This window comes from Epinephelus fuscoguttatus, linkage group LG13 (assembly GCF_011397635.1).
Source record: "Epinephelus fuscoguttatus linkage group LG13, E.fuscoguttatus.final_Chr_v1".
In the NCBI taxonomy this organism is placed as follows: Eukaryota; Metazoa; Chordata; class Actinopteri; order Perciformes; family Serranidae; genus Epinephelus; species Epinephelus fuscoguttatus.
The window spans coordinates 7241995-7263820 of NC_064764.1; the positions used below are offsets into that span (position 1 = coordinate 7241995).

Consider the following 21826-nt stretch of genomic DNA (forward strand, 5'->3'; position numbering starts at 1 on the left):
AGTGTGGTTCTGCAGTTTGGTTCTATTTCAGCTTTATTACTGATCGCTCTCCTCTTTTGTTCTCATATAGCTAAGTGACTATGTGCATGGTACTCCTAGTTGCTAAGGTCTAGAGTTTTGATTACAGTCACGTATACAAGAGCACACTGGTTGGCTAATGAATGCTGAGACAGCTTAGGCATCAACCCAAGCATGACCACAGTTGGAAATTTGTCAAACCTACCAGATCTTTTGTCACTTAGCATGGGAGTAACGATAAAGATGACTCCTTCATGGTTTGCAGATGCATGGATGGAGTATACCGGGTATCCAATGACGTAAGTCTGGAAGAGATCACACACCTGTCAAACATGGCTGCCAAAGCTCTCTCTAAAACTGATTTCAGCCCAGTGTCACTGTGCATCAAGTCATATTCACAGCTATGGGGGGGCTCTCCAATATCAATGTAACTGAGATGAGCCATACTGACTGCAAAGACCAGAGCAAAAGCAATATAAGAATCAAACTGTACCTTAATAAGGATGCCATCTGTGAAGTCCCAAAGTCTGACAGTGCCATCTGCTGAGCAAGAGTAAACCTGCAACAGTAACAAGAACACATCATCACAGAAGAAGTGAAACAGAACAACGAAATCCTTTTATAAACAGCAACTGCCTATCTACTATTTCAGTAAGGTAATGCATGAAGCAACTCATAACACGGCTCCTGAAATTTGCCAAGAGCAATTAATTATAGCATCTGAACAGACATTAATCATACGGTACAACTGCTAAAAATTACAAATTGTGAAACAGTTTCATACTTGCAACAACAGGGATAATGTCAAAGGAAAAACAAAAACATTTTTCAATGCTTTTAAAAATGTTTTATTGACGAAATTGTTAACTCCAAACTCAGACAAAGAATATGTAGCTGATCCCAATAAAAATGGATGTTAAGGGAGCTTTTTTTGTGGCTTTAAGAGTGCAAAAACACTTGCAGCTAAAAACCCTGACAGCTACTTCTTCATACAGCTAGCATCTTCAAAGCTGGCACTGCAAACAAAGGATTCTCCACCAATTAATTAATTCATTTCAGTTATCGTGTTCAATACTTTTTCCTGTGTCATTCCCCTTTACACACAACTTTTTTTTATGGATTGAAATGTTAAGATTTTTTTTTATCTGTATAGTTTTAGTGTGTCAATACCAAAATCTGGAGTAAATTTCATGTGAATAGCGGCACTGGTAATGTTTCCACTGTCGGTCAAGTTGTTCTACAGTAGCCCAGAACGGACAACTAGAGCACTGGCTCTAATTAGGGCCATTCGCATTTTCACATCGACCACTATAGCTCTCCTACACACTTAGCCCACTGAAAAAGTTTCAGTTCTGTAACCTCACCCCTAGATGCCACTGGACCTTTATGGCAAACTAAATTGGTTAGTTCTGAAAAGATTAAACAATTAATCAATTAAACGATCACAAGAGAATACTTAATTCATAAAATCACCATTTGTAAATCTGGCCAGTCATACTGCGTTACCTTATATTTGTAAAGAAAGGTTTCTTTTCTGACATGCCTCCACAGAAAACAGCAAACATATTTATTTATCGACTGATTGGGGACCAGCCCAACAACAGCAAATGATATCAAAACATCCATTTATGAACTCTCACACAGTATACTCATGCAGTATAAGTCCAAGTCTCATTTATCCAGCTGTGCGCTCAGTATTTGCCAAACACTCTAAATTGCATTACCACTAAAACATTACTTTTTGAAACTGAACTAAACGTGAAACTTATTTATGCTCTCCTCAAAGTCAGACTCATATACTAAGGCTTTTAGCAAAATTGCATGTGTTTTTGAAGTACTGAGCATAAAATTGAACTACACAACTAGTTGTTGAGTTTGTGAACGAATGTTTTGACATAGTTTGCTGTTGTTAAACGTGGTCCCCAATCAATTAATAAATCAATATGTTGGTCATTATTCATGGATGCATGCAAAAACCCCAAAGTTTTCTTTCACTAACTCAATGTAACACAACATGACTACGTATGGGTGAGACGTATTCCTTTAATAGACCTTAGGATTAATTGTAAAAATAAACAGAAACAATGGAACAACTTTTTTCTTCCAAAAATAATGTGCTTGTTTGGAAATCTTCACTTAAATAGATAGGAACTGGGTGGTAAGTTGTTGGCCTATTTATACTGAAAAGACAAAATTCAGGTGACTACCCTGGTACTTGGAAATTAAGTTGATGAAAATAAACATATAAAATGCATTCATCACTGTAAGCAGCCTTTAAGGCAATTACTTTTGTGGGACTTGCACTTGAGTAGCTTTCAACCCAAGTGAGAAGAAGTCTTCTACAGGACAAGTTAACAGTACTTCTATCTGAGGCAGAGCTGTACTTTTCTTCCCCGTTAACAAACTGTGTGGTGAAAAGACAGTACCTGCAGATGGTTGGAGGGTTTGAGCAGCACACCTGTCACCAGGTCGGTGTGTCCCCGTAGGTCGTGAACACACTCCTCTGTGGATGTGCTGAACACCTTGACACACTCTCCTGAGGCGCACAGTAGGAACCTTCAGCAACACAGAAATAAACAGCGTTTACACAAGAACTTAGTCTACAGACCCAACACTGCAATGGTAATGATGGCACGTGAGTCATCTAAGTTATCTTTAGAAAAAGATGCCACAGTGTCGATAAGACAAGCTCGTAATACTTCGTAAACAGCAGTAACAATATCAACAGTTACCTAGCAGCTAATGCTAACGACTAGCACCGGCTTCATCTCTCTGGGTTATAAAAACTTGGAGAACCGCGAGAATCTCTGCCACCAAAAATTAAAAATCATCGGACTGAAAACACACACTCACCTTGAATCATTGGTTATGACAGGCTGCCGAAAGTTTATTTTACTGCCACCTCGGTGAACCACGCGGATATCCCCATGTTCTACCATGTTTTTGCTAAGTTCAACTTTCAACTCTGACCCCGGTCTCTTCTTTGTGTTTATTCACCGGCTGGTGAGCCAGTTTATATACACTTCACTGCCACCTGCTGGACTGGAGTTGAGCGGAACTGTAAAAATACCTTGACGCAGTTTCATTACCTCTGCAAAACATGCTTATCTTGAGAAGGAGTGAGTGGCTCCATCAGGGTGGAGGAGTGCTTGGTCTAGTGAGATGGAAAGGAAATGATAGAGGTTGGAGGCATGACAGTAGAGACATGCACCATGCCAAATTTTCCTGTGTATTGCAAGGGCAAATATGAGATAAGAGGAAGGTGAAATTATGTAGCTACAAAATAAAATTAAAGTTTTAAAAATGACACAACTGTTTTCATGAATTTGGTATATGAATACATTCATTTTTACAACACTGTGCTACACTATAGTAGCTTTTGTTTTCTTACTTTCAATTTGACATTACTATTGCTGTAAGGTGCATAACAGCATAAAAACACAGAGTGACAGCGACAGATATAAACAAAGGTTCCTCGAGTGCTCTCCTAGTTAGACACTTTGTCTTATATACAGTACAGGCCAAAAGTTTGGACACACCTTCTCATTCAATGCATTTTCTTTATTTTCATGACTATTTACATTGTAGATTCTCACTGAAGGCATCAAAACTATGAATGAACACATGTGGAGTTATGTACTTAACAAAAAAAGGTGAAATAACTGAAAACATGTTTTATATTCTAGTTTCTTCAAAATAGCCACCCTTTGCTCTGATTACTGCTTTGCACACTCTTGGCATTCTCTTGATGAGCTTCAAGAGATAGTCACCTGAAATGGTTTTCCAACAGTCTTGAAGGAGTTCCCAGAGGTGTTTAGCACTTGTTGGCCCCTTTGCCTTCACTCTGCGGTCCAGCTCACCCCAAACCATCTCCATTGGGTTCAGGTCCGGTGACTGTGGAGGCCAGGTCATCTGCCGCAGCACTCCATCACTCTCCTTCTTGGTCAAATAGCCCTTACACAGCCTGGAGGTGTGTTTGGGGTCATTGTCCTGTTGAAAAATAAATGATCGTCCAACTAAACGTAAACCGGATGGGATGGCATGTCACTGCAGGATGCTGTGGTAGCCATGCTGGTTCAGTGTGCCTTCAATTTTGAATAAATCCCCAACAGTGTCACCAGCAAAACACCCCCACACCATCACACCTCCTCCTCCATGCTTCACAGTGGGAACCAGGCATGTGGAATCCATCCGTTCACCTTTTCTGCGTCTCACAAAGACACAGCGGTTGGAACCAAAGCACAGATTTCCACTGGTCTAATGTCCATTCCTTGTGTTTCTTGGCCCAAACAAATCTCTTCTGCTTGTTGCCTCTCCTTAGCAGTGGTTTCCTAGCAGCTATTTGACCATGAAGGCCTGATTCGCGCAGTCTCCTCTTAACAGTTGTTCTAGAGATGGGTCTGCTGCTAGAACTCTGTGTGGCATTCATCTGGCCTCTGATCTGAGCTGCTGTTAATTTGCGATTTCTGAGGCTGGTGACTCGGATGAACTTATCCTCAGAAACAGAGGTGACTCTTGGTCTTCCTTTCCTGGGTCGGTCCTCATGTGTGCCAGTTTCGTTGTAGCGCTTGATGGTTTTTGCGACTCCACTTGGGGACACATTTAAAGTTTTTGCAATTTTCTGGACTGACTGACCTTCATTTCTTAAAGTAATGATGGCCATTCGTTTTTCTTTAGTTAGCTGATTGGTTCTTGCCATAATATGAATTTTAACAGTTGTCCAATAGGGCTGTCGGCTGTGTATTAACCTGACTTCTGCACAACACAACTGATGGTCCCAACCTCATTGATAAAGCAAGAAATTCCACTAATTAACCCTGATAAGGCACACCTGTGAAGTGGAAACCATTTCAGGTGACTACCTCTTGAAGCTCATGGAGAGAATGCCAAGAGTGTGCAAAGCAGTAATCAGAGCAAAGGGTGGCTATTTTGAAGAAACTAGAATATAAAACATGTTTTCAGTTATTTCACCTTTTTTTGTTAAGTACATAACTCCACATGTGTTCATTCATAGTTTTGATGCCTTCAGTGAGAATCTACAATGTAAATAGTCATGAAAATAAAGAAAACGCATTGAATGAGAAGGTGTGTCCAAACTTTTGGCCTGTACTGTACGTATGTGAATTTGTACGGTTTTAGATTGGCAAATTGAACAGAACTTTGTTTGAATCAGAATGAATTGCAGTGCCATGTTGTAATCGTGCAACCTTGTGAATTTTCATTTGCTGGTCACATGCAATGTGATGTAGGTTACTGTTTTCCATCCGCACACCCAGTGTGAGCAGACAAAAATGGCACTGCTTCACTGCATTATTCTGTGTCTCATAAAAGAACATTTTGATAATGTTATAATTTCAGCCTCAAGCATCAGCTGGTCTTTCTCTACATATGATACTCTTAGTAAAACACATTTACAAAAACAAATGATCACATCTCAATCTCACACACACACACAGTATGGCAGTGAGCAGTTTAGTTTATTCAGTTTGCCATCAGTTAACCTGCTGTGATTCTGTCCATGAATTCTCAAGATTCTGCTCCTCTACAGTGTTGGTTCGCCAGCTGCCATGCAGGCTTTGGGTGCTACTTTTAATTACAAAATCTTTATCTCTATGAATATCCATTTATAACAAGATCTTATTGTAATTATGAAGTAATAATATTAAGAGGCAAAAGTCATAATTTTGAGAATTCTTTTTTTTTCCTTTTGTGAATGCACTGTGCTTCCCTAGAAACTTAAGTCACCTTTTGGAGTTTCAATTGTTCTGTCAACAACAACAAAAAAAATATTATGGGTTTATTTATTTATTCTCCGGGCACTCCGGCTTCCTCCCACAGTCCAAAGACATGCAGATTGGGGACTAGGTTAATTGATAACTCTAAATTGTCCGTAGGTGTGAATGTGAGCGTGAATGGTTGTTTGTCTCTATGTGTCAGCCCTGCGATAGTCTGGTGAACTGTCCAGGGTGTACCCTGCCTCTCGCCTGATGTCAGCTGGGATAGGCTCCAGCCCCCCCACGACCCTCAAGAGGATGAAGCGGTTAGAAGATGAAGATGTATCTGCTAATATCTTAAGTTTGAAATCTGTAATAGGCTACACACAGCTTCAAATGGCATTTCAAAAGAAAAAAAAAAGAACAAACGAATGATCTGAAAACTTTCCACCATTGCCACTAATCAGCACTGGAATATGTCAGACAGAACTGTCATACTGTATCCCAGTTAAGAGTGTAGCTAAGCTGATCTAAAAGAGATCAAAAAAAATTTGAATCTTCCCATCTGATTGACCAAACAGAATTTCCTGAAATGTCAGACTATTCCCTTAAAAACTGGGTTTTATTTGGGCACAGACTTGTTCTGATATGAGTGAATGGAAACCAGAGTTGAAAATGTTTGATTCATTGTGATTTTCTCTGCCTAAACAGTTACAAAACAGATCATATTTGTCACATAGGGAGAAAAAAAGGTCTCTCTGTAGTTTCAGTTAGATTAGATTCAACTTTATTGTCAACAGAGTACAAGTACTGAGAGAACAAAGTGCAGTTTAGCCTGTAATCATAAGTGCAAAAAGCAGAACAGTGCAGATTTGTATTTATAAAGGTAATAATAAACAGTGAGGGATAGATATGAATATGCCTAAATACAATATGAGTGCAGCGGATCTGCATGGCAACATGAATAATATGATGACATCTGATGTACACTTGTTGACTAATTATAGTTAATAATTAATTTAATTTAATTATAGTATGCTATCTCTATCAAATCTGTTTCTGTAACAATCTCCCAAGAATAAACACATATATACACACACACACACACACACACACACACATAATGAAGCTGCAACAGCTTGAATTATATCATCATAGATAATACGATGAGCCATCAATTAGTGATCAATTCATTAAGTGGATTTATTAAAGAGAGTTATCACCCATAAAATTTCGATATCCTCTAGTAATAAAACTTGTGTTCTCACATGTTAGGCAACATGGGAGATCCACTTTAAAACCTCTAATAGGATATGTCAAACCGCCTGGTTGAAAGTTGCCATTAAAAAGAAGAAGAAGAAGTTATAACTGCATGTTTAGACCTGTTATTTAGCGTCGTTAAAGTTCAGCAACTAACAACTTATGCAATGAAATAAACAGGCCTCACGCAATCACAAAATGATTTAACTGAAATTTTAAAAGCCACATCATCCCTTTGTCTCATTAACTATTGATCTCAAGTTAGACCCATATACTGTTTGTGTGCCATTAAACAATCATCCACATAGTACCTGGCTAGTGATCCTAAATCTCTTAAACAAAGTGTACACATCATTTTGAGTAAACTCAATATAACACGTGCCTTAAGGACTTTTATTCTGAGAGTGTCAGATTGGTTATTAGTGTTTCTCCCTTAATTGCTTTCTGAGCCCTTACGAGGAAAAGTACATTAAAGCCTAAAGAAATTAAGAATTACCTTATAAAACCTTCATATGCACACACGCTAAGCAAGTACAACTCAAGCATTAAACGTTAGATACAAAAACCCAATAAAAGTCATAATAAGACATAAAAAAGTCATCCTACTACTATAATTGGAGAGCAATTTATGTGTGTGTGTGTGTGTGTGTGTGTGTGTGTGTGTGTGTGTGTGTGTGTCCATTTACTTCTAACTTCTAACTCAGAGGGCCTGCCTTTGCATAGTTTGTTATCTGTGTATATTTTTTAGCTACAGTTTTACTTTCAAATCCTTTATTTTGAAATCTAGAAATAATGTCACCTGGAATCGTTTTTAGAGAAACTTGTCTTATTGACACTGGCATTTTCTCTAAAGATGAATTAAATGACTCACATGCCATCAAAACCATTGCAGTGTTTGGTCTGTAGACTGTAAGTTCTTCTTTCTTCTAATTTTTCTTCTTAGTTTCCCGCTGAACTACTCCTCCATCTGGCCATGACAAAACATAATTCATTATCAACTCTTGATAGCTTTCTTTGTCAGAAACTAAAGTATTTGCCACAGAAAAACTGAGTAATTCTAAATACATCTGGAAAACAATCCACCCCAAAACCTGAAAATTATGACATTACTCAATTAAATCATTTCCTTTCAAACTGCACAAGCCTCTGCAATTAGACATAAACTGAAACTAGTGATATGAAGTTAATATCTGCTAGAAGAGACCTCCAGTACTACTGTATAAACTCAGTGTTAATCAGGCAGAGGGTCTTAGGCTGATCCCGCTTGAGGAACTGGCAGGTGAAGCCAGTCTTGCCTATTTCACGGTTTATCTGGAGCCAGCGTTCCTGGGGGAAGATGGTGCTCAGATCTCTGAGGAAGCTCTCCATGCCCTACTGACCCTCCCTAAACTCCACGAGCCTAGCATGGACAGCTCCACCCCACTCTGGGCCTGCATCTTGGTGAAAAAGATGGAGGAGTGTGTTTAGGGAGGAGGAGAAACTAATTAAGTTAATTTAACTTTTGTACATTTATGAGGCAATTTTGGTTCATGTTATACGAATTAAAGGAAAAGACATGTCACCCCCAGCTATCCTCTGGGATAAGGAAAAATAGGAGCAACTTAGGAAACATGTTAAAAACAGGTTTTATTGTGTAGTGGATTTAATTTTTCTAAATCCAGATGTTAAGAAGAGTCATTGAAGAGTCTGGAAACACCTTCAAAACAGCAGTGAGATTTGTTAAACAACCAAGTATTTATCTTTTGGAAAATCTGTTGCTTGGCTTTGTGACTAAAATTTCTTATCAGTAGCCCACAGCCTCCAGCAGCTCTAATGAGCTGAGAAAGAGCAAGGGAAAAAAAACGAGTCAGGTGACTTTTGACTCTGCTGCACAGAATGGGGGGGCAGCTAGTGCTATTCAGTATTGATATTATTGTCCAAAAAAGCCATGAAAGACCAAAACCAATGACGTTTTAGTCATCTCTCGATACTTCCTGATTTTGCTACCCTGTCTGTGGCTCTCAGCTCCAAGCCCATGGGTCCCTACGAGACATAAATCTTTCATATATATATACATATATATATATATTTTAAAGGCTCAGTAAGTTCCAAGAGGTTTAGAGGAAATAAACTGAAAAAGGTCAAATTGTGTGCTATAACAAAAATGCTGGTATAAAGCTGATCCTCCTGGAAAAGAGCAATGGCTTCAGAGTGTCCAGTGAATTTAATTCTCCTATCTTTTGAGAGTCAAAGGAGGTATTTGATATTTGATATTGTTGATATCAACATGAAACAAGATGTCAAACAAGTGACTTGTCTGTTTAGATATTGGATAGCTGGAAATGAGAATGCCTGTACATGTCTGAGTAACCTTTGAAAACAACTTATACTATTGTATGTTGTATTTGTGCTTAGTGGTAAAAAGTAACTGAGCACACTCAGTTTTGAGATACTTGCACTTAACTTGAGTATCTCCATTTTCTGCTATTCTATGCTTGTACTCCACTACATCTCAGAGGGACATATTGTCTCCACTATACTATTTGATAGCTTTAATTACGAGTTACATTGCAGATTCTTCTTAATAATACAAACATAATTAGCATACACTTAATTATCATATTTTTTTTAATAAAGACAGAATTGCTACTTCCCGACAGAGTATATGGTAAAAAACAAGCCCCACCTTTACCAGCTTTAACATTTAAGTAAAGTTCATATGCATCAGTAATTATAATCCACTACAGTATTCTAAAATAGAACATTTGCAAAATTAGTATTTTTTTTCTTCCTGAAAACATACAGGACAATAGCTAAGGTATCTTATCATTTGAATGAAACACAATTAATTTAAAGCTCTGAAATGTCTTTTCCCCTCCGATTTTGGTAAACAAACGCAAAAAAACTTGAAGTACATATAAAATGGAATTGTAACAAAATACTTATACCTTATCATTCATAAAGTATATTCCTGTTCAAAGAGGATTTTTTAAGGAATGAACAGAAGCAGACAACATATTACATGTCCTGATTTTTGTTTGGAGTTTCGTACAAACGGAACTAACGGGATTCAAGGGGGTTTACTTTCTTTGCCCTTAAAATACGGAGTTTCTAGCTTGATGTACAGTCTCACATTTCTTGTGACGTATGATCGTATTACCGGTAAAGGGTTATCTTATTCCTCTATCACCACACACAAAAGTGTGTGTGTGTGTGTGTGTGTGTGTGTGTGTGTGTGTGTGTGTGTGTGTGTGTGTGTGTTCGTGCGTGCAGTGATTGGGTGGGCGGGTTTCCTACCTACCTGTGTACTGCCCCTGACGGTAAATGATGTCGCTTCCTGAACATTAAAAAACGAAAGTCAAAGAGGGAAACAAGTGCACATGGTGAGCGACACTGACGGAGAAGCATTGCATTAACAGCACAGGTAACAAATATGAGAAAATTAGCACTCAACTACCAGACAAATTATTACAATAATATATGTGTCATTAATTCTAGAATAAAAGTAAAAATAATTGACCTACTGTGTGTGTGTGTGTGTGTGTGTGTGTGTGTGTGTTTTTATTTTAAGGGCATGTTGATAACGGGCTGTATTGTGTTGTCTCTATGCAGGGCAGCATGAGCCAGTGGAAACAGATTCAGCAGTTGGAGATCAGACTCCTGGAACATGTGGATTATCTGTATGATGATAACTTCCCCATGGACATCCGACAAGGTCTGTCCAGCTGGATCGAGTCTCAAGATTGGTGAGTCCTGCTCTGTGTGAATGTGTGTTGGAGGTTGCCCTTTCTTCGTCTTTTTAACACACAAAAGCAAGTACCATTTAATTTGTAACGACTTATCACCGAAATTACAGAAAAAACACATATTACATTTATTGCATTGGGGTTGAAGCAGGTAGGCCTATATCAGAGACAGACAGCTCACAAGATGAAAAAAAAAACTGAGAATAAGTGAGAAATCTGACCCTTTAAGTTACAACGTGTTTTTAGTATCTCTCAGCTTATTGTTTTGGTTTTGCAGGACTCAACTTTACTGTCATCAAGCTTGCTGCTCCTCTAAGTGACAAAAAACAGTGATAAAACCCATTATACCTTACCTGCCTAACACAAACCATCAAATGCAGTTAACAAACTACTACTACTGCATTCAGAGAGAGCAGACCTGTGCCAAGGTCAACAACCCAGTCTTCTATGATATGCAAATCTGCCAGTGCAACCACCGCAGCCACGTAACTGGAAATATTTCCAAAACTATAAAAATTATATTAAATTGTGGTTGTGCCTAACTGAAGCCCTGTCATCTCAGCTGTGCTTTTATTAGCCTATGTACTACTGAAATGTCAATATTTACTTTAAACATACATTTGCGAAAGCCAGAAAACATTTTGTTATCATGCAGGCTACATATGAAATGACAAATAAATGCTCAACGTAAAATAACAGCATGAACATGGCATGAAAAACTGTAGCCTATGTATGTTCACAAAGAAGACATTTTTACTGGAGTCAAATTTAAATAACATATAGTCAAAAAAAACCTTTTTACACAAACGAGTATGTAAAGGTTGCCTACCTCAGAAACACTGCCAGTGGAGCACCAATGAGGATCCTTTGTTGTGGTGGACACATGAATTCCTTGGTTCATTAACCACCGCACTCAAAACTCCATGTAGGGAGGAGGATGGCACTGTGTACGGCTCAAACAAACACCGGACTTTCAACTGGGAGACTGTGGTTTCTTTTATCTCAATGTTCTTACGTCCAGTATGTAGTTACATCACGTCACTTGGCGTACTTAGGTCACCTCATGACGTCTTTATATCCTATATATAACACACATAGATATTTTAACCTAAAACATGATCTTTTTTCAAACCTAACCAAGTAGTTTTGGTGCCTAAACCTAACTGTGCCACCACGTGATTCAGAGGTCGTGGTTATTTCGTATATTTCAAGAGGATCATGTTGCTAACTAAATGTTGAAATCAGCATTTGCTAGAGAACAAAGCAAAGCTAAAAGAAACTGAATATTGGACATACAGTCATTAGATCACATGACCACAAATGAATGCTAATGTCGTGTCTGCTGCTTATAAATTGATAATACACCCAATGATATGTTTTCAGTTGGTTTTGCTGCCCCAAGTGGTAAAAAAAATCAATTAATGCAGCTTCAAAAGTTTCTCTGATTTTTGAGTACTTTCCAAATTGGTAAATGCAACATTGCTCTCTACACAATAACATTATGTATGCATGTATATTAACAGCTACCTATACGCAAGCATCCATGCCAAACAGCCCATTCACAGGCTCATAGAAACACTTAAGACTTCATTACAAATCAGAGTAACCAACTGGGTTCAGTTTACTATTACCAGCTTTCATGATCTCCATGGTCTCTAGGTACTGAAGTCATACATTTCTATAATTAACTTTGAAGCAGCTATGTTACCACTGATTGTTAAGTTTCACTTCAAAAGTTTAACTAAAAACTGATAGCACTCATACAGAATTACTTAATCGGAGTGTATTTTTAAAAAAAATGTTATTAATATTATCAGCTATCTTCTTATTCCAGGGTTTTACTGGGAATCTCCTAAACGTCACACACTGTCTGTTTTTCAGGGACACAGCAGCTAGCGACGAGTCAATGGCAGCGGTGCTGTTCACCAACCTGCTGGCTCAGTTGGATAGGGTGCGCTCACAGGAGCAGAACTTCCTACAGAGACACAACATGAAAATCATACAACAGCAACTACAGGTGTGCCACACTCCCTTCATCCCTCCATGTCCTAGTTATGTCATAATCACCATTTACTCCATTTTTGATATTCTAACCAACATTTTTAAAGTTGATGTCCTGCAGTAATACTTGAACAATGCAGTCCTTTGTTCCTAGTTTTTACATCACTTTGCAGTTTACTCTATACTCTTCTAACATCTGAAATTAATTTTGTAGTCTGACATACACATACAGTATTTCATATACAACTTTCACCGTATGTGCAATATGAGAAAGCAATATATTCAGACAGACAGTAGCATCAACAAGTAAACACAGGAAGTGCTGGAGCACTTCCAAAGGTAGCATCAAAAGTCTGTGAAAAGATATGACTGTGCACTAGATCCTTTGAGTTGGATGTTTTTGTTGACATACATCATGACAAAGAAAGTAAGAGGGAAGAACGTGTTACTGAACAACTGGTGGGACTTTGGCCCAACTGTTCAACGTGGGGTAGAGGGATCCAAATGGCTCTAGGCTAAAGGTATGAGGTTACAATATGGGAAGCAGGTCTCCAAAAGCAGGGAAAGGGAACATTGTTAATAGGATAGAAGACAGATTTCTGCAGATCCATGGTATTTGCAATACTTTGGGGAAGGAAAGGCAAAAGCTGTAGGGCAATATACTGTCCATCTAGTTTCTAGTCTTATCTGTATGTCCAAGTCTACTCGCAGCACTTTGCTCATATGCCTGTATAGAAATCTGATTTCATTACAGTACTCTTCAGGCTGGTCATTTTCTTCATCATCATAACAAGATGAGACACTTTCCTTCCTAGTGACTTGTTCACTTGTATGAAAAAAAACTTAGAAAAATTGTTTGCTCCATAACTCCCCCTACACTATTATCACTCCCCGTAAAAATAAAAGTTGCACGCTTCATTGTGGCACTAGTTCAACCATGATGTTGATCATTTGTAGCAGTCAAATTTTATGCATCTGTAAAAAGGAGAAGTAGATTTTTGGTCTATGGCGGATGTGTGCTGTAGGTGAATGGGAAGTCAAATGTGTTACTGGTTTCTATCTTTGTGTTGTTTTTCTGTGTTACCTGAGAGCGGCAGAGACTTTTTTACTGTTAAGAGACTCAAATGTCAAAGAAAGAGAGGAAAGGCTATGCAAGTACTGATATGATGTTTTGGCATTTTATGCAAATTTTAAGAAAGTCTATTTTTTAACAAACTATGCATTCTGTTGTTGCTTGCTAAAATACTTTCACATAGTACAATCATGATGTGTCGAGGGAAAAAAGACTTCCCCTGTCACTTTCTTTCATGTTACCATGTTTTGGTGATATTCTCTCTGTGAGTTCATGAGCGTGCGGAGGGTGGTCCAGGGGCTTTACAGGATGTTGTGGTCAGAGCTCAACAACGTCATGTGCCTCAGTACACATTTCATTCTAGAAAAGACATATACCTTTGCAGAACAAACCCATGGGGCTCATACCACTGTTTCCTGTGTGTTTGAATGTGTGCTTGTATGTGTCAAAGTCAACACTTCTCAGAGGAAGTAGTTACTCCTGTGCGGTAGTCAAGGGCGCTTGAGGGTTGTTGTTGTTGTTGTTGTTGTCAACGACGAGTGAGTGGAGTTTATTTTATTGATTCAAACTGTAGCAATTTGTTTGTTTGAATCTTTCTTCCATTTGATTTTCTTATCGGCCACATTCAAGCAGAATCTTCCACAGGAAAACCTTTCTGCCACACATAAAGGGATGCATTTAACATTGTTGTTTGATCTTTCACTGTAGTTTATCAGAAATGTAAGAAAATGCCAGCACACTGGTTTGACTGACAAGTGATCTCTAAGATGTTTCCAGAATACTGTTTTGTTAAATAATGCTGGTCAACTAAAAAGAGAAGTGAGCTTGTGATTGCTAGAAACACTAAACCAAACTAATGTGCTGCTTTCCAATGCTAAATGGCATTGTTACTGTGATGAAAGTGAGTGTGTGGGTGTGCAATGATGCTGATGCATGAAAACTTAGTCACACCAGGAGGCGAGAGAAAAAGTTCCCTCTTCCCACAGCAAAATTTTTCATACTTTTCTAAGCGAGTTTTTGAAAAGGCTGATGAGCAAAGCAACACCACACTCTTCATGTAAATCTCAAGCAAACCACTCGCCCGCACAGTGGGGAACATGCTGTCTGCCATCTGCCTGGTACAGTGTAAACCAGGATTTGTTACAATGACAAGCTGCTGCCAGGTTAAGGCCCTATTGATGATGACAAGCATGCAGTTTTGCTCCCCTGCGATCGTTTCCCATGATTTGTGCAGAAATTCGTTCGGGTGGCAGGTCTCAGGTGATCTTGCAGGTGATGCTGAATGTGGAGATCCTGAGCTGTGTGGTTACACGTGGTCTGTTGTTGTGAGGCAACAAATTCATGTAAATGACAATGGAGACGGCTTATGGCAGTCTTTCCCACTGGACAAAAAAACCCACTGACACCCACTAATATTTGGCTTTTGGGTTTAATGGGAATGGTAACAATTGGCATTCATTCCAGGTCACTGGTATTTATCGGCCCCACCCCCTGAGGCGGTGATGGAAATACCACACCTGGGTGGATGTGGTCATTTTTGCCCATTTGCCACAGCCCATCTAGAATTTCCATTCATCTCCATCCTAGCAGTACTCAGCCATTGTTTAAAATTAGTCTGCATGGGTTTTGAAAGAGAGACTGAATAAGTAACATATATAAAAATGAAGTAACCGCTGTCACATTTTTACTGACCGCTGTGCTGCGTTCTACTCTTTACCAGCGTCTTTTATGGCCTGTCTATGATGTGAAACATGACACACCAGCACAAAAAAAAAAAAATAAAAAAATAAAAAATCAGAAAGACATACGCACGCATCTGCTACAGAGCCATGTACACAGCTCTGGTCTACTGGCAATTGGAGAAGAGTCTATTGCCTATTTTAGTGGGGTTTCTCATGTTTAAAAAAAACCCTGCATGCATGTGCTAGTTTTGGCTATTTTGACTATGGTTTTTTTTATGATTCTTTATGACTTTGTGAAAGTCTCATGCAAGTCCCTTAACTTTATGGAAGTGCTATAGGAAGTTGCTGATGAAGCACTTAAAAATGATCTGCTCCATAATAAATAATCTCAACACTTTCATTCAAAAAAGGGCTTCAAGCTCTGATTAATTTCAAAGAAATTAGTCCTTGAAAATGTCTTGGTTATTAGGCTGATATTTGGCTAATTACCAATCATTAACAAGGTACTGTTAACGCTCTTTAAAATAGGACTAGTTTAAAAACACAACCGACACAAACAAGCACATATCAACAACTCAGTGTTAAACTCTATACGTGTTAGATGCTGAAAATCAAAAAATTAACAACTAATTCTTTCCAGGAATGATGTCTTTTAAAAGCATCTTTCTTAAATCTAATAGTTGCAAAGCACTCATTCCTGTTTTTGTTTACGCAGTTTGTTTCCGTTATAAATGAGGATCACACCCTCAGAATGTTCTCCCTGAGATTCTAATGAACGTTACGGTTAGAGGCTAGAACGCCCTCGGGAAAAAAACTGGTTGTACTCCAGGTATCTGTGCACACCTTTGGCTACATGCCTCCTATTTATACTTTCATTCATGACTGAAGTATGGTCTTTTGATTTCTTGAGTCAGGTTGAGCCTCATTCCTTTTCTGATGAAATACGTTAAAGTACTTCCAGTAAAAACCTCATGTGTATGAGACCAATGACGACAAATCAATGTGAAAACTAATCATCCTCCTCACGGGAGGATGGAAAGATAAATAGATACTGTCAAAACTAAGTCAAAAATGTAAACTAATTATGCTGTTTTCTGTGCTAACATTGATGAAATCCAAGTGCATGTGCTCTTTTGTAACCTGGAATATTCTGTGTGTGTGTGTTTGTGTGTGTGTGTGTGTGTGTGTGTGTGTGTGTGTGTGTGTGTGTGTGTCCACAGGTGAAATACACGACAACCCCAGTTGTCATGGCCAGGGTTATCTCTACCTGCCTCAGGGAAGAGCGTCGTATCCTCTCCAGTGCCTGCATGCAGGAACAGGTTTGTCTCATTGCCTTGCCCAAAGGGAAAGTCCCTCTGGTTCCTTAATAACAGCTGCTGCTGGTAAATCAGAGCTGCTACCAGGAAAACAGTGCTGTATTAATACACCCCCACAGTCCTAACCGCTTCACTTGATTCCCAAGAAATGGCATTAAATTTACGTTGCTTACATAATTATATTGCTGCAATAACCTAACAAAATGGACAATTAAAGATAATACATGATGATTTTAGGTAGAAAACAAAAAAACATTCCTAAAAAAATACTGGACTTGCAGAAATCAGACTGAGAAAACAGCAATAGTTACTGAAATTATAAATGTTTTGAAAAACCTTCAGTTAATACTTGTTGGTATGAACCGAAACAGAAGGGTTAAGATACAATCTGTTTCTATAGGCAGTAATAATCTCATTGGTTTAGATCAAAGAACAACAGCATAATCCAGCCAGACAATCTCAGAGCACATCGTTTATCTGTCTGACAGAGATAAAACGAGGGCCAATACTTCAGGCTGATCCGGGGAAGCCTGCAGATATCCAGGTCAAGACTTCCTCTTCCATGCACCAGTCATTTGATCTTATTTCTATATACATATTTCTACATATGAATGCAGACAAATTAACAAAAAAAGCAAGTATAGCACTAACTCCATGTCAAACAATAGCTGATGGGTTGTGGGACTGCATTTCAGCCAATGCGTTCTGTGCAGACTGTTTACCTGCTCCTCAAACCAGGTTGATCAACACTACTAAAACAAACTATACAGACAGACTACTAACAGAATTCAAAACGCTACCAATACCAAAATCTTATCCTGTCGCACACAGAACATATGCATATACCTGTATGTAGAGATTACTTGTCAGCTAACAGAGAATCTTTGAATGCAAAGATGGATCTCTGATATTAAAGATATAAATTAGAAAGTAGAGCTGTGGAGAAGCGAGGGGTGGATCTTAGTGAGAGCCCGAGGACACTATTGCCAGACAGCCTTTCACTCAAAATGGCCATACCTTTAATTATGCATAACTTTAAGCCTTAATAAAATGTAAATGGTTGAGTTATATAAAAACAAGCTCTGTACAGTTGTTATGGATGTTACAATTATCTACAGAGGTCAAACCTTTTAGCTTTAGCTTTTGGCGAGCCTCAGAGGCTGCCACTTGAAAGAGACAGACTAGACTCAAGACTCTGTCCGCTGGTGTTACTCAACCACTAACAATTTTCTTCCCCTAAGAAATGTTTGATGTGCCCCAGTCTTGTAAGTCGTGTAACTGTGGCACAGCATTAATGCACAAGGTGGATTTTGTTGACAGGAGTTTACTGGAAATTATCTGTTTTTAGCATTGCTGCCGATGCTGATCTAGGGATGGCGATGTTGGTTGGTCCATCACTTTGTTCTAGATAACTGTAAAGCTATTAGACGGATTGCCATGTACATTGTTACAGATATGGTCCCCAGAAGATGAATCCTTGTAACTTTGGTGATGGTACATCCTGGTGGCCTAGAGGTAAAGGTGTTGATCATGTACAGTGGCGAATACCTTTCCTCCTCTGTACAGCCTCACACAGCTCCTAGCATGGCTGTAGACTATTGTTTCATATTTTTGTATTTTTGCACAGTGGTTGAAGCACTCAATGTAGACTTAAAGACAGGATATTTGCCCACAGGGTCCACTGGAGAAATCATTGCAGAACTCTGTGGCCTTTGAGAGGCAGAAGAACATGGATAACAGAGTTGGGATCATCAGGGGCAGTGTACAGGTACCTGAAGCACACAAACATTTCAGGGAAGATATAAAACAAAGAAATTACTGCATTTCATCTTATGAAATTAACTTTAAAAACTATGTCTGTTTGTGTGTAGTTGATGGACCAGGCTGTAAAATACATCGAGGACATGCAGGATGACTTTGATTTCCGCTACAAGACGCTACAGTCTCGAGGTGGGTCCTGTTATACCATGTGCACACGAGTTAAAAAAAAAAAGGGTGTTATTTCTTACTGCTGTGTAAAAAAAAATGCACAGCCTGCAACAAACAAGAATGTACCCAAAACTATTTCTGGTGTGCGTGTGTGTACGTGCGCATGTGCGTGTGTGTGTGTGTTTCAGAATCAACAGATACTCGACAGAAGTCTGAGATGATGAAACAGGAAGTAACAAGACTGCAAGAAATGCTGAACAGGCTCGACTTTAAAAGGAAGGTACGCATTCATGCAAAGGTCTAACATATGAGGGATGAGGGAAGGGATGAGGGAATCTCTCCAAAATGTCTCCAAATATAAAAATGCAGACACCTCATCTGTTTAATAATGACAAGTTTACAGTTCATAAACCAATGCAGCTGTTTTACCTATCTTTGTTAGGAGATCTTGTCAAAGATGGATGTTGTGATCAAAGAGATTGATGACCTCATGACCTCTCAGCTAAACCCTGAGCTTCAAGACTGGAAGCGCAGACAACAGATTGCTGCCATTGGTGGTCCGCTGCTTACTGGTCTGGACCAGCTGCAGAGTTGGTAATGAGCTTAATGTTCACTAAAATCATGACTCTTATGCCAGTGTTTACTTTAGTAAAGTTCCATGATTAACAACAGCAACAACAACCACTCGAGTGTGTGACAATCAGTGGAACTTTAATCTTAATCTATTGTAGATTGTAGGAACATTACAGCCCTACATGATTGTAATACATTTTTGGCACAAGCTTTGAGAGTTTTACTCGATTGAATGGGCATTATGGGTAGTTATCATCCTCATAGACAGCCCCTTAAGGTTGTTGCAACATTGGGATCACAACAATTAACGCAAATATAACCAATCCCAGTGAATTTTGTGTGAACTTGCAGTTGTCTCCAATCAACATAATTTTTACACAAATTTGACCAATAACCACTGTTTCCCATGACTTTCACCAATCATAGCAGTCCCCCATGTAACCTTACCAAACTCACTTCATTGTTTTTGGTTGTGAAGATGCAGACACATGCAACACAATGGCTCATATTTACTAAAAAATATTACTGCAAAAGACCATGCAAGGTAATTCCCTGACATTCTTTATGAAAGTGGGGGTAAACTGTTTTGCACCACATGCAACGTTGAGGTGAAACACAAACAAAAGTCATCCCTTGACAGCAAAACACACCCGGAGAATGAAACACATTGACAACAGACAAGTCACCATGACCGAGGCTGTTGCCTCCATATTGTATGTGCTGAAAGATCAATGTGAGGTAGACTAAATATGCAGGTTAGTGGTAACTTTAGTGTAGTGTACATCACAGACTCAGAACAGTGTGGATTCATTCTCACCAAAACAAGTTACCTTTGATTTTTAATGAATTATACAAGAAGAATTTTGCAACTGTTTTTACAATTTAAATTGCTCCTGTGATTTAATTGCAAAAAAAACGCCTCAATGTGCATCACAACTACATGCATCACAATTTTTAGTAAAAACTGCTGTAAAATTGGCCATTTTAGACTGCAACAATCCCTAGCCTTGCAACAATCCCTAGCCTATCCTTCAGCCTGACTGTGATGATACTGTATGTCCAGTTTTTTCATAGATATATTTCTCAAAAACTCTCCAAAAGACAGATGACACAGGGCAAATGCAGAATAAATGTGCAATTGTCCCTGACTCAATCCCACAAAAAGTGCATTTATCATCCAAGTCTGTGAACCTGGAAATTGTGTTGTTACAAGGATAAATGTTGTGTAGTACTTTGAACTGAAGTTCTCTTATTTTATTTGAAATACAGAATTGAAAGGGGCACAACCATGTTTTACACCAATTGCTCCCTCGGAGCACGTCACTGTTTACATCCCACGCTGAGCTCCACGTTTTGTTACTTCCTCATGCCCCCCAGTGCCCTGAAAAAGGGCACATTCTGTATGAACAAAAGTAGGCAGGCAGTATTTTGTTGCACTCCCCGGTTTTGTTTTTATACTGCCAATGCTGAACGAAGACTGATTGGGCTTTCCTGCAAATTTGCACAATTCCTATTCAAAAAGGGCTCCTATTTTAACACAAACCATGACGTTTCTTCTGAACTTAACCACTTACTACTCGGGCCTAAAGCTAACAATACTGCTCCTGACAATGGCAGATAATGGGCTGACAACAGCCTTCTGAACCTACTAGTAGGCCCCTTCTAACCTGTATCTGTTGAGCTGAGGCTGAGGAGCTCTGCTTCAATTGTTGTTACGTCCATTTGCTTCCAGTGTTAATTCTCAACAACAATGGCTAAACCCAGATCAGCACAACATAATATTTGAAGGCCAGTGATGTAGAAAATATTGTACCCTTGGTAAATCTTCATTTAATAATCCCCATGAGCCACATTTATTCTTACTTGAATATACAGTACAGGCCAAAAGTTTGGACACACCTTCTCATTCAATGCGTTTTCTTTATTTTCATGACTATTTATATTGTAGATTCTCACTGAAGGCATCAAAACTATGAATGAACACATGTGGAGTTATGTACTTAACAAAAAAAGGTGAAATAACTGAAAACATGTTTTATATTCTAGTTTCTTCAAAATAGCCACCCTTTGCTCTGATTACTGCTTTGCACACTCTTGGCATTCTCTCCATGAGCTTCAAGAGGTAGTTACCTGAAATGGTTTCCACTTCACAGGTGTGCCTTATCAGGGTTAATTAGTGGAATTTCTTGCTTTATCAATGGGGTTGGGACCATCAGTTGTGTTGTGCAGAAGTCAGGTTAATACACAGCCGACAGCCCTATTGGACAGCTGTTAAAATTCATATTATGGCAAGAACCAATCAGCTAACTAAAGAAAAACAAGTGACCATCATTACTTTAAGAAATGAAGGTCAGTCAGTCCAGAAAATTGCAAAAACTTTAAATGTGTCCCCAAGTGGAGTCGCAAAAACCATCAAGCGCTACAAGGAAACTGGCACACATGAGGACCGACCCAGGAAAGGAAGACCAAGAGTCACCTCTGCTTCTGAGGATAAGTTCATCCGAGTCACCAGCCTCAGAAATCGCAAGTTAACAGC

At 38.9% G+C, this 21826-nt stretch overlaps 2 protein-coding genes across 6 annotated transcripts in view; one reads left to right on the forward strand and one right to left on the reverse strand.

Moving 5' to 3' along the window:
• wdr75 (WD repeat domain 75) overlaps positions 1-2989 on the reverse strand; it is a 28248-nt gene extending 25259 nt beyond the window's left edge. For both annotated transcript variants that reach the window (XM_049593433.1, XM_049593432.1), the window contains exons 1-4: positions 2872-2989; positions 2445-2574; positions 512-577; positions 224-323 (exon numbers count right to left, since the gene is read on the reverse strand). In XM_049593433.1, coding sequence (XP_049449390.1) covers positions 224-323; positions 512-577; positions 2445-2574; positions 2872-2957 — 382 coding nt within the window. In that variant the 5' untranslated portion in view covers positions 2958-2989. The remainder of the gene's footprint in view (positions 1-223; positions 324-511; positions 578-2444; positions 2575-2871) is intronic.
• LOC125899276 (signal transducer and activator of transcription 4-like) overlaps positions 1-21826 on the forward strand; it is a 216598-nt gene that overhangs the window by 183081 nt on the left and 11691 nt on the right. For 2 of the 4 annotated variants that reach the window (XM_049593437.1, XM_049593438.1), the window contains exons 1-8: positions 10323-10395; positions 10584-10717; positions 12599-12734; positions 16693-16791; positions 18464-18556; positions 18660-18738; positions 18906-18997; positions 19160-19311. In XM_049593437.1, the coding sequence (XP_049449394.1) occupies positions 10590-10717; positions 12599-12734; positions 16693-16791; positions 18464-18556; positions 18660-18738; positions 18906-18997; positions 19160-19311 (779 nt within the window). In that variant the 5' untranslated portion in view covers positions 10323-10395; positions 10584-10589. Of the gene's footprint in view, positions 1-10322; positions 10396-10583; positions 10718-12598; positions 12735-16692; positions 16792-18463; positions 18557-18659; positions 18739-18905; positions 18998-19159; positions 19312-21826 lie in introns of those variants that run through there. The other 2 variants (XM_049593441.1, XM_049593439.1) reach the window with 2 other exon arrangements.